Raw genomic sequence first — 12,572 nt, 5'->3', positions numbered from 1 at the left:
AATAATGGACATTTTTGGAACAGAATGCCAAACTCGAGAAGACAAGACACCTTTCGTAGTGTGGACGGTCATGTCCAGGATTCATAAAACCCCCAAAGACGATCTTTAATAAACCCGTTGTCTGTACACAGTACTACATGACCTGCTTTCCCAGAAAGAGGAGGACCTCCTTCAGTATTAAAGCTAACCTGATGGGGATTTAGGTGAGCATACCAAAATGTCCAAATTCCTCTTCTTATCCTTCTTAGCCTCCAAATACAGGTCAGGTCACTTGATCCAAAGCAGGGGGTCTGTACAGCCATTATTCAAGTACATTAGCTCAGATTCGAAAATCCCAAATCGGGCTTACACTTAGAAATAACACACGCTCGCGTAGGCACCCACGGATGCACGTGCACACAAAGCAGATTTGCAAACCCCCAAAGTAACGCAACAGATTTAGAAATGCCACACCACAGCATATGACACCAACGCTGCAGGTTCGAGTCAGCTTTCCTTCGTATGTCAATTTGGTCTATCAGTTCCAAGTAAAAGACCTGGGAACCATCCCAGGCTTTACGAAAGTCCAGGCAAAAACAATGCTAGAGTCAATTACACACTCACACACACACACTGTGCCTTTGCTCAGACTGTAAACATAGATTAGACCATTGTTTTTACAAATATCACAAGGATACGTACTATCGGGATATTTTGGGAGCGGAATTCAAGCAGACAAAACAGCCAATGATTGTCTTTGTCCCTTTGTAGCTATCAATACACATCAAGGAGGGCTTTACCCAGAAACTGCTTTGTAGTCCACCACTTCAGATGCTCGGTTTGAAGTGGTGGACTGCAGTGTTTCCCTGTGCCCGCTCGCCGTGGAAAAATAAGCCGTGTTCAAGGGCTGTTTGTTTTGTTGTCCTTGCTCCTTTTATGCACATGCGTATGTATACTATGCGTGTGCACACTCGTGTTTACATGTGTGCGCTTTTGCATTCGTGTGTGCATCTCTCAGTGTGCGTTTGTGCTTTTGCATGTGTGTGTGTGTGTGTGTGTGTGTGTGTGTGTGTGCATGTATGCCAGTAAGTATGTGCGTGAATGTGTTTATTTGTGCATGTATGAGCGGATGTGTGCATGCATGTCTGCACATACATGTGTTTTCAAGTGTGCACATGCTTGTGGATTGTTTTATGTTTGCCTTGTGTGCCTCAGGGTGTGTCTGCATGCCTGTTTCTCGGGCACTGTTATGAGCCTTTGTCTCTCTGCATGTGTGTGTGTGTGTGTGTTCGTTTTTGCATGTGTGTGACTTTACATCCCCACATGTTTTCTGTTTGTTTGTGTACATTTGTTTTTCAGCAGGTATGTGTGTGTTTCTACATGTGTTTTGAGTGTGTGTTTCATGTCCATGCTTATGTATACATTTGTTTTTCTGCATTTGTGTGCGTGTTTATGTTTGCAACGCTGTGTGTGTTCATAGTCCCTTCTATTTTTGTGAGGACCAATTTGAGTTGGTTTTAGGTTAGGGTAAGGGTTAGGGTTAGGCATGTAAATGTGATGGATAAGGTTAGGGTTAATGAATTTGGTCAGTTAGGGGTCCTCACAAAGATAGATGTACAAGAATGTGTGTGTATGATTGTTTCATATAGCGGTTCCTCTTTGAGCTTTCAATGTGCTTTGGGTCCTCATTTGTCCCGACAGATTTACGGTACCCATACAAAAACACACATTCCTCTGAGGCCAAATCCATTTAAGAGGAGGGAATGCAGCGAAGTGTGGCGATTGCTCTATAAGCTCATGCAGAATTCTATGCAAACACTGTCGGCCCGCTCTCATGTCTAACACCTGGCGCCCCCGCACAGCCAATGTCCATGTTTTTCTCAAATTCATCTGCTGGTGATTTCTCAGTCGTATTTTGTGCCAGGGCCGTCATAATGACATCTTGGAGGCGTAATATACAAGTAAAATAGGTTAAATTGCTGAGTAGTATATGTGCAGAAATAGAGGCTTTCAAGTTTGCCTCCTTGTCATTAAAAGGTGTTGCTATAGATAATCTATATCAGACACTGAACTGTGTCACACGGATAAATAGTAATTAGCTGTTAAACTTGAATATGAGGTGAATATTGGGTGTCTTGTTGAATAACATAACCATATAAAGGTAGCACCACATTCAATATTCACCAGGTGCGTCCGGGGTGGCGGGGCGGTCTATTCTGTTGCCTACCAACACGGGGATCGCCGGTTCGAATCCATGTGTTACCTCCGGCATGGTCGGGCATCCCAGCAGACACAATTGGGCATGTCTGTGGGTGGGAAGCCGGATGTGGGTATGTGTCCTGGTCACTGCACTAGCACCTCCTCTGGTTGGTCGGGGCATCTGTTCAGGGGTAAGGGGGAACTGGGGGGAGTAGCGTGATCCTCCCACGCGCTACGTCCCCCTGGTAAAACTCCTCATTGTCAGGTGACAAGAAGCGGCTGGCAACTCCACGTGTATCGGAGGAGACACGTGGTAGTCTGCAGCCCTCCCTAAATCTGCAAAGGGGGTGGAGCAGAGACCGGGACAGCTTGGAGGAGTGGGGTAATTGGGCAGATACAATTGGGGAGAAAGATCCCCCCCCAAAAAAAAAATCAACTTAAATAGATCATTACTATTTATTCTTGTGACACAAAGGATAGTGTTTGTTGCAACGTGATATGTGAATTTATCCCAGTGTTTGATATAAGCTTACATTCAACAGCACATTATAATGACAAGGAAGCAAACTAGTCCCTAATTTACTGATATTTTACAAAGTCATTGCCACTCATCATAGTTCAGTTGCATCTATTTAACAGCTGAGTACGTAACTCTTATTTCTGCGTGATGAATGATCTGCAATGTGAAGGGTTAATTAACCCTGACACTTACAATGGACCCGTGTGTGTGTGTGTGTCTCAGTGAGTGACTGGTCGACTCTTGATCTGTTTGTCCATCTATCTGTTTGTTTGTGTCTGGTATACATACTGTTGATAGACGCCTCCAGACCTATTTTGAGAGGTACAGCTTGACCCGCCGGTCTCTCGTTTCAACTCTGTTGGCGTGGAGTCACTTCTCATCGGAGCCGTCAGCCTGTTGACGGTGCAGACAGGCCATTATGTGGAAGGGAACTCGGCTCAGATATTAAAAGGATAACTCGTGTGTTTTGTACAACTTGGATATCAACGTCATAGTTTTTTGCCATCGTACATATCAGTTATGATATCATTTTACTCACCGGCTTAATTTCGTAGATGTTGGACACGGCACCGCGTCTGGACTCAGCTTTACAGTGCGTGTCTTATGGGACAACTCAGCAGGAGCGTCAGGCACGTGTTCATCAAGTCCAGTTTAACCCAACTGCTTCCGAACTGAGTGTGACGCGAGCGAGCGTCGGCGACAACGTCAGCTTGATTACTTCATTTTCTACCCGAGTGTCCTAACTGGCCGTGAGCGACGCGTGGTTTGTTTACACGGCGGTTTCGGTGTGGACAGAGAGAGTCCGGTGCGACGCGACAGTCGGACCCTCTTCTCCGGTTAGGATACGGTTCGGGAGTGAGAGCGCAAGTCATTGGCTGAAATGCAGCCAATGGTGGACGACATTGCTGATCTACTTCCTGGTTCGGCCTGCCGGAAGTAGCGGCTGTACCGTAGGTAGTAGCAACCGTCCCTTAAACGGTAAACGGTAGAGGCCAGTTCCCGTCGATGCGGAGAACGGTCAACTGAGCATGCGCAAGTGCCTCCGTTGTTTGGGTAGGTTAGGGTTAGGGCGGGGTTAGGTTTAAAGTTAGCTAATCAGACGCAGGGTAGGGGCGGGTCTTCCCTAGAATCCTAGCGCCTGGATGCTACGCGAGGGGCGTGGAGGCGTGGTAGACGCATTTCGCGCATGCTCAGTTGACCGTTCTCTACTCCCATTTCCGTTCTCTGCATCGACGGGAACTAGCCTCTACCTAAACCATAAACTAGCCGGCCAGCACAATAGAGACGTCGTAGATAATGGGCACCGTTGTCAAGCTGAGTGCAGCGATGGTCCTGTGTCCAAAATCTACTAAAAGTAGCTGGTGAGTAAAATCAGTAATCGGGAATATTTATTTGTCCACGCGCCTGCGCACACGAAATGAAACGAGACATCCGTTTCCCCCGGCCCACAGCGGTGCAACACAAAGACAAAAACACACATCCAAACTACAAGAACACAAATATCCAGACTACAAAAAAACAACCTACAAAACACATATCCAACATATTTGTAAAAAAAATTCACTGTCCAAGAGAGCGAACGCCAGGATGTTTGTCGGAACTGTCGGTCTGCACGGGCTAGCAGTTAGCTTAGCCTGCCCCGCTTCCTGTCAGACCGCCCTCGGTGTTTCTTCATCGGGCGAAGCTCCAGGCAGGGCCGTGGTCCCTGGGCCCACAGGTCGCAGCAGAGTCAAAGCTCTCCCAGCCGATCCAGCGCCAGCTCTCCCAGCCATTAAACGAAGAAACAAACTAAGACGCAGAGGCGGACAAAGACACTGTATGGACGGTACTGGGTGAGGCCGCCGCAAACGTGAATTCGCGCCGCCATCTTCCCACACCGAAAGAAATGACATTGTAACTGATATACACACCCACGCACGCGCACACACACACACACACACATATATGATGGAAAGAACTACGAAAATAAAATGCATATTGTATAAAAAAGAATTATCTTATACAACGAATTGAAATAGGTTTTCAGATTTGAATCAGCCTGCCGCCCATTGACTGCTGGGATAGGCTCTAGCATCCCCGCGACCCTGAGAGCTGGATCAGCGGTTTGAATAATGGATTGGATGGATGAAAGAATGGTTATGCATGTGCACACCTCTTGCGTCTTTGTTTCCCATTCGGTGCTGTACTTGTATGCTGCAGTCTGTCTGACCTCTGTCTCTATTTCTCTTTCTCTGTGCTGCAGGTTTCTACGTCTGTGGATCGCAGTGTTGGTGATTTATCCAACGAACCAGGCTGTCATCGCTCTGACCTTCTCCAACTACGTCCTCCAGCCGCTCTTCCCCACTTGCTTCCCCCCAGAGAACGGCCTGCGCCTTCTTGCCGGCGTCTGCTTATGTGAGTGACACCATGTAGCCCACTAAGGAAAACACAAAGACACATCTACCTGAACACACACACCCATATGAGCGTGTACGCACGTGAGATGGCTAAACCCATGTTCTCGATGCAGAGCGAGGAACAAATATGTCACCGATACTCTGCTAACACATTAATCCTGATACAAGTCAGCTCAGCTAGAAACTTAAATACAAGCCCTGCATTGTTCGCCCACAGTGAATGGTAAATTAGCTAATGGTACTGTAAACACTCTTATGGCTGGTTAAAGGGAAATTATTGTGATTTTCAACATTACCGCTCTCTCTCTCTCTCTCTCTCTCTCTCTCTCTCTCTCTCTCTCTCTCTCTCTCTCTCTCTCTCTCTCTCTCTCTCTCTCTCTCTCTCTCTCTCTCTCTCTCATTCGCATAAGATAATGCAAATGGCTGCTAATGGAGTGTTTTATTTCTACTATATTGTTGAAAATCCTGATTGTTTCCCTTTGAACTACAGCAACAGTCATAGAAAACATGATCCCACTTGAAAAGAAAAATAGACACGATAAAAGTTTGCTGACATGAGGACATACTGAGTCACTGTTAAAAGTTATTAGTCATCAGAAGACCTTTTAGCCATTTATGGGAAATATTGTCCGCTCTTTAAAACATTAACCGCATGTTCATGTTGCAAAGCTTTTCTGAAATGGATGCAGCACATTTTGAAACCAAAGTCTTCAGCGAAAACAAAGAGATACTACACAATAAACTGTGTATGTGAATGAAATGGAGGAGCTGGCCTGGTGCAGTTCGACAGCAGAATTAAGATGAATGTAGCCGGCATAGGGAAATAACTGCTTATTGATCAGTGTTAAATATAACCCTGGATATTGATAGACCTTCCTTCTAAATGGTTTTCTTCTTCTTCTTCTTTTTGTCAAGTCAAAGCGTGGTGGGGGGGGTGTTAAGGCCAAACTAACTCATTATTATTCAACCCAAGGCATTAATGCAGTCCAATCAACACATCTGATACAAACAAGGAAAATGTATGTACTACTAATGTGTCCCGTTTTACTGCATCCAGTCCGACATTCTCAGCCCAGTGTACTGCAGTGGAAAACCCCAAGTCTGCAAATTATTGGGAATGTGTAGCATCCCTTTACCTGGAACAGATTATCCATGTTAATCCAGGCGGAGATTTGTGTGTCGCAAGCGAGGGGGAGCATTGGTCCGAAGGTGGAGAGAAACCATGAGGCTGCACCTGAGCCCAATTAATCCCTGCTTACATAAGCACTGCTGTTTTTCATCAAACAGCTGCAGAAGGAAAAGTGTGGTGCAACTTTGGCGATCAAATGAGCGCTCCTGTAAGACTTCATTCTGCTCCGTGTGAGTTAAATCTGAACAAGATTTAACCGATGTCGTACGGTCTTCGGGTCCTTTTAAGGCTTTCAGTTGTCTCCGTTTCTCAAAACAAATTCACTATGTTGACCCGATGGTGAGCTGTGTCATATTTCTTGTTGTCAGTAGAGCGCTCGTGTTGTTGCAGTACTCCCAAGTAGCTGTGGTCGCCATGCAGTTACAGATTGTACCTTTAAGAAAGACAGTAAAAAGATCAGCCGCCCCCTGTTTGGGTATGCACAAGGCAAATCGAGTGTTCATTGGAACCGGTTCAAACATTGAAAGAATGGCAAGTGAGTTTCACTGTCAGTAGTACTTTCTGTGGCTCAGTTCATCGAGTAAAATGGGATGCACTTTGTATATGACGTGACCTGTTTAAATAATGCCAGTACATGGTAACAAAGTAATTACTCAGCACCGAAGTGACACGCTAAGTGAGGTGCATCATGTCTGTGCAGGCGATGAAACTCGATTTGACAGACGACAAAACAAACACACACGCGCACAGAGTACTTTAAGACTAGTGTTGGTTGATATGTAAATTATTATTCCCATGATAATCATAGGGAATTTTACACAATATTGATAGATATCACAGTATCTACTTACATGTGCAAAAATACCTTGTTTAAAAGTCAGACTGAGGTTCATCACATTGAGCTGTTTGGTGATGTAAGTTATGATATGAAACCAGAACTATTCATTCATTCATTCATCATCAGCCGCTTCTCCGGGGTCAGGTCGCGGTGGCCGCAAGCTAAGTAGGGCGCTCCATACGTCCCTCTCCCCAGCAACGCCCTCCAGCTCCTCCTGGGGGATCCCAAGGCGTTCCCAGGCCAGATTGGACATGTAGTCCCTCCAGCAAGTTCTGGGTCTACCCCGGGGTCTCCTCCCAGTTGGCCGTGCCCGGTAAACCTCCAAGAGGACACGGCCAACTACTAGTCAAACCAAAACTAGTCCTCAAATAATGCTTCCTCACATATTTCAGTCCTCATCTTGTGGGACGTTTTAGACAGTAGATTCTTGTTATCCTAAATATTAATGACATAATTGTGTATGAGGATATGACATCATTCAAATTTTACCCCGATACAATATCTTTGAAAGACAATAACAAGGATTTATCACCTAGTACTATTTTAGATCCACTTCAGCAGCATTAGCATAGCAGGTATCGTGGTAGCAAAATAGCAGCATATTCAATGCTGCTACTTTGAAAAGAATCACTAACGTGGAGCAGAGATGTGTGAAATGTCTTGCTAAATGGCACTTTGGAAGTAGTTATTGACTAAAGAGAGAGTGTGGTTTGTTGACTTATCTCACCTCCCGCTTTCCCAGCCGGTCAGGGGGACTCAAAACACCACCGCAACGTTGCTTCACTTTCATCTGTGCCCCACTTTCTCTGCCTCTTGTTTTCTTTCCTGAAGCTGTCCTGTGACTTTAACTGGGGTCAGAGGTCATCTAAGGAGGGCGGGAAAAACAAGAGGCATGCACACACACACGACATGTGAAGACAAACAGGGCTCAGTGCGTTGATGTGGACAGTGATGCAGTTGAGGCACCTGCAAAAAAAAAATTTTTTACACACACAACTCAAATACCGCGGGCAGCCCTCAGACATTCATATAGCCAGGGAGAGGGAGAGAGAGTAAAGGACGGACGGATGAGAAGGTAATTGTGTCCTAAACACCACACGTATCTGACCGGCCACAGAAATGTCCACAGTTTGAGACGACTAAAACGATGCAGATTAACGCTGCCATTGAATAAGCATGACGGTTTACCTCGGTCACAACAGATGCCGCGGTAAATAATTTAACAAGCACTCGTTTCAATGGTTTCAATAGTCTAGGGCAGTGGTTCTCAACCTTTTTGGGGTCCTGGACCCCCTGCGTATTTTTGATCTACCCTGAGGACCCCTCCACCTGATGTTGGGGGAGGGGGGGTTGCAATTTGATAGAAACAGTAGAAACTGCATTTTAAATTGCATTATAGCATTTATTCACTCTTTGGGGCAAAAATAAGAGCTTTCACTTGTAACTTAGATATAGTTAACAAAACAGAATTCTTATGCAGTAACTTTCAGATATATGTAACAAAACAGAATATGTATTCAGTAACTTTCAGATATATGTAACAACACAGAATATGTATTCAGTAACTTTCAGATATATGTAACAACACAGAATATGTATTCAGTAACTTTCAGATATATGTAACAACAGAATTCTTATGCAGTAACTTTTAACAATGCAAACGGGAGCGAGATCTCTTATTAAAATACAATAAATTACACTTGTGAAACAGATGTAATTAGAGAAAAAAGTCCTGTTACCCTTTATAGTTTAGGTAGATAAAGGTCTCAGTCACATTTGAGTAAAATAATCCTATTTCTATAAATGTCATAGGATCTTTTTTTTAAAGATATTTTATTTTCACGGACCCCTTTGCAATTACACCACGGACCACTAGGGGTCCGCGGACCCCCGGTTGAGAAACACTGGTCTAGGGTGTCTCCCTGCCTGCTACCCAATGACTGCTGGGATAGGCTGCAGCATCCCGGCAACCCTAATTAGGATAACGGATGGATGGATGGATGGTTGCAATGGGAACGTCGTTGCGTCACGTGGTACAAAATAAATAAATCCCCCATCTGTGGGTGGACACGTCCTGCCAAGAACAACAGCGAGCCAGTTAACAACGGTGCAGATGCTCTCTTGGCAGCTGCTGTTTTGAAATCTTTGACGAGGGCTCCCTTTTCAGATTCGACGGACGATAGCCCTGCCCTGGCCGCCGAATCCACCGACCGTTTTATTTAACGCCGGGGAGTTTTGCGCTTTCGTTGATTTTGGGCGCTCCCTGTGGGCAAAAGCGCTTGTGTTTCGCAGGAGAACCACTTTACTGCCGCGAAGATCTCCGTTTGGACATGTCGGCCATATAGAGATGTCCAAATTGAGCCGAGACTGATAAATAAACTGTAAAAACCTGCTGGTGCCATCTTGAATCATCCCAGTGATTCAGGTGGTGACGAGTTAAAACGACCATGGCCGTCCTTTTTCGACCCAGTTGTGTCCGACCAATCGCCCCACTCCTCCGAGCCGTCCCGGTCGCCGCTCCACCCCCCTCTGCCGATCCGGGGAGGGCTGCAGACTACCACGTGCCTCCTCCCATACATGTGGGGTCGCCAGCCGCTTCGTTTCACCTGACAGTGAGGAGTTTCACCAGGGGGACGTAGTGCGTGGGAGGATCACGCTATTCCCCCCCAGTCCCCCCCAAACAGGCACCCCGACCGACCAGAGGAGGCGTTACCCATTTCTCAAAAACGCACAGTGGCCACAGCGACAAAGACTCCGACTCAACAAACCGCCTCAGCTTTCTTTCGTTCAGAGAAACAACACACACACACACACACACACACACACAAATCAACGCACAACTCGGTGAAGTGTTTTCCACCAGCAACGCTGTCAGGTGTTGACCCAGTAAGGCTGGAATGCACCTGCTATCATGTGACGTGTTATTGTGTACTTGCAGATGGGAACGGCTGGTTGCTCTTTTTAGCTCGACGGTGCAAAATTCATCCCCTCGACTCCCCAGAGGCACAAACACACACACACAAAATTCATCCCCTCGACTCCCTAGAGGCACAAACACACACACACAAAATTCATCCCCTCGACTCCCCAGAGGCACAAACACACACACGCACGCACACGGACAAACACGCTTTTGTCCCAGATGAACCGGGTGATCTCGATTCTTGCATTTTTGTTTGCAATTACAGATGAATTGACCTACATCTACGTGCCCCCCCCCTCTCGCCCCCCACCCCCCCCATTAGAGCGAGTGAAAACACACTGTCGGTGTTAAATCCAGACAAGAAAAGCCAGTACAGTCGTTTTCCGTTGCCAAGGCTCGGCTAATTTTCAACGGCGGAGATTACGTTATCCCAACAGGTCCTGATTGGCCGTCGCCGGCGGGGCGACGTGGCTTCCCCTCACATTAATTGGACAGAAGTTGTCAAGCAGCTCGCGGAGGATTTTCGGGAGGCCTTTTAGCCTCGTTTTGCAGCCGCTCGTGTTGTTTTCATTGTGTGTGTGTGGGGGGGGGGAAGTGGGTGAGAGGTTAGCTGCTAGCCTTTAACTCTCTCTTGTGCATCTTTTGCCGCCCCCCCCCCCCCTCCCGGTCTCTAAAAGGCTGTGGGGGGGGGGGGGGGCACGTGTTTGTGTATCTGTATCTCCGTGTTTGTTTGCATCTTTGATTGCGTAACGCTACCCAGCTGACCCTTGTGGAATATCCTCTCGGGTTTCAAACGTGTACATGCTCACCCATGAACCCCAACGCTGACCAGAATTAGCAACGGCTGGACTGTCATGGTGCTGTGTGTGTGTCTGTGTGTGTGTGTGTGTGTGTGTGTGTGTCTGGAGAGGTATCTTCAAAGTGTACCAGTTCAAAAACTGGAGAGGGTCTCCCCGCCCCCCCCCCCTTTTTTTGTTTTTTCCCCCCTCCTTTTTCTCCCCAGTTGTACCCGGCCATTTACCCCACTCTTCCGAGCCGTCCCGGTCGCTGCTCCACCCCCTCTGCTGACCCGGGGAGGGCTGCGGACCACCACGTGCCTCCTCCCATACATGTGGAGTCGCCAGCCGCTTCTTCTCACCTGACAGTGAGGAGTTTCACCAGGGGGATGCAGCGCGTGGGAGGAGCACGCTATTCCCCCCAGTTCCCCCTCCCCTCCGAACAGGCGCCCCGGCCGACCAGAGGAGGCGCTAGTGCAGCGACCAGGACACATACCCACATCCGGCTTCCCACCCACACACACACACACACACGGCCAATTGTGTCTGTAGGGACGCCCCACCAAGCCGGAGGCAACACGGGGATTCGAACCGGTGATTCCTGTGTTGGTAGGCAACACAGGCCACGCTACCCGGACGCCCCTTGTGGTCATCTCTCCTAGCAGATGGTTTGGCGTTTTTATTTGTGTTGTATATTTTGGGATGGGAGGAGGAGGAGGGGGGGGGGCAGTTCAGTATGTTCCAACACACACACACACACACATAATACATATGCATACACACAAATGCATTATCATGTAAAGACACAATTTGTACACGCGTCCTTCCTGGGTTCACAACAATCTTTCCCCAAGTGTTTACATGCATGTTGTTGTTGTTGTTGTTGTTGTTCGGTGTTGTTGTGTTATGTTGTTGGGACACAAAGGTGGCGTGAGTTCACTTCGCCTTAAATCAGCACAGAGAGTCTAGACCTTTTTTATGGATGAGGCAGGCATTGAGTAACGAGGTTTAAATTGTGTTGTCTGAGTTGAGTAAGGATTAGTGTATGTCTCGGTGTGTGTGTGTGTGTGTGTGTGTGTGTGTGTGTGTGTGTGTGTGTGTGTGTGTGTGTGTGTGTGGTGCGTGTGCATACATATCATGCACATCAGTCATATGGGAATCCTGTGCGTGAGTTTTCATTTCCTGTTTTTGTGAAGAAGAGTTTCGGTGCGGCAGTAATTCTACCCCACACACACACAGACACACACACACAGACCCACACACACACACCTTCAACCCCCAAACTCCCTCCAACCTCAAAAGATTATAAACTCTTTTTTTTTTTTTTTGCACTACAACAACAAACAAATCCAGCCCCCCGCGCCCCCCGCGGATCACTTCTCTGTCCACGTTGTGCGACAGACTGTGTCTGTGGTGCGCACACACAGGCATGTCCCGCGTGTGTCCGTGTGTCGTCCATGCATGTCTGTCGGTGTGCATCCGTCTGCCTTTGTTTCCAGACAGCAGCTCCGAGGTATTTGATCTGGTGAGTGTGATCCCAGAGTCAAACAAGCCCATTATTTAACGGCACCCCACGGGTCTGAACCCGCTGCCCTATTGTACCCAGTGCTACAGGGTTGCACCCATTATCTCTGCCCACCTACAGCGCCCCCCCCACGGCACCCTGAGGCGAACAGCATTCGGAAAAAAGCTTGTCTCGTGGTTTGCTTCGGCGCTGGATGGGCAGCTGACGAGGACTTGCCCAGATGACCAGATTTGCATATTTGAATTTCATAAAATTTTGACTCGCCGTGTGCAGCAACGCTTGCCGGA

The 12,572-nt window shown here is 47.3% G+C and overlaps 1 protein-coding gene across 1 annotated transcript in view; it reads left to right on the top strand.

Moving 5' to 3' along the window:
- Window positions 1-3,994: 3,994 nt before the first annotated feature.
- slc7a8a (solute carrier family 7 member 8a) overlaps window positions 3,995-12,572 on the top strand; it is a 25,965-nt gene continuing 17,387 nt past the window's right edge. The window contains exons 1-2 of the mRNA XM_056300214.1: window positions 3,995-4,059; window positions 4,941-5,092. Coding sequence (XP_056156189.1) covers window positions 3,995-4,059; window positions 4,941-5,092 — 217 coding nt within the window. The remainder of the gene's footprint in view (window positions 4,060-4,940; window positions 5,093-12,572) is intronic.

Source organism: Lampris incognitus, chromosome 20, assembly GCF_029633865.1.
Source record: "Lampris incognitus isolate fLamInc1 chromosome 20, fLamInc1.hap2, whole genome shotgun sequence".
NCBI lineage: Eukaryota > Metazoa > Chordata > Actinopteri > Lampriformes > Lampridae > Lampris > Lampris incognitus.
Note: the sequence above shows the minus strand (reverse complement) of the source record. Positions and strands in the feature narration are given on the sequence as shown.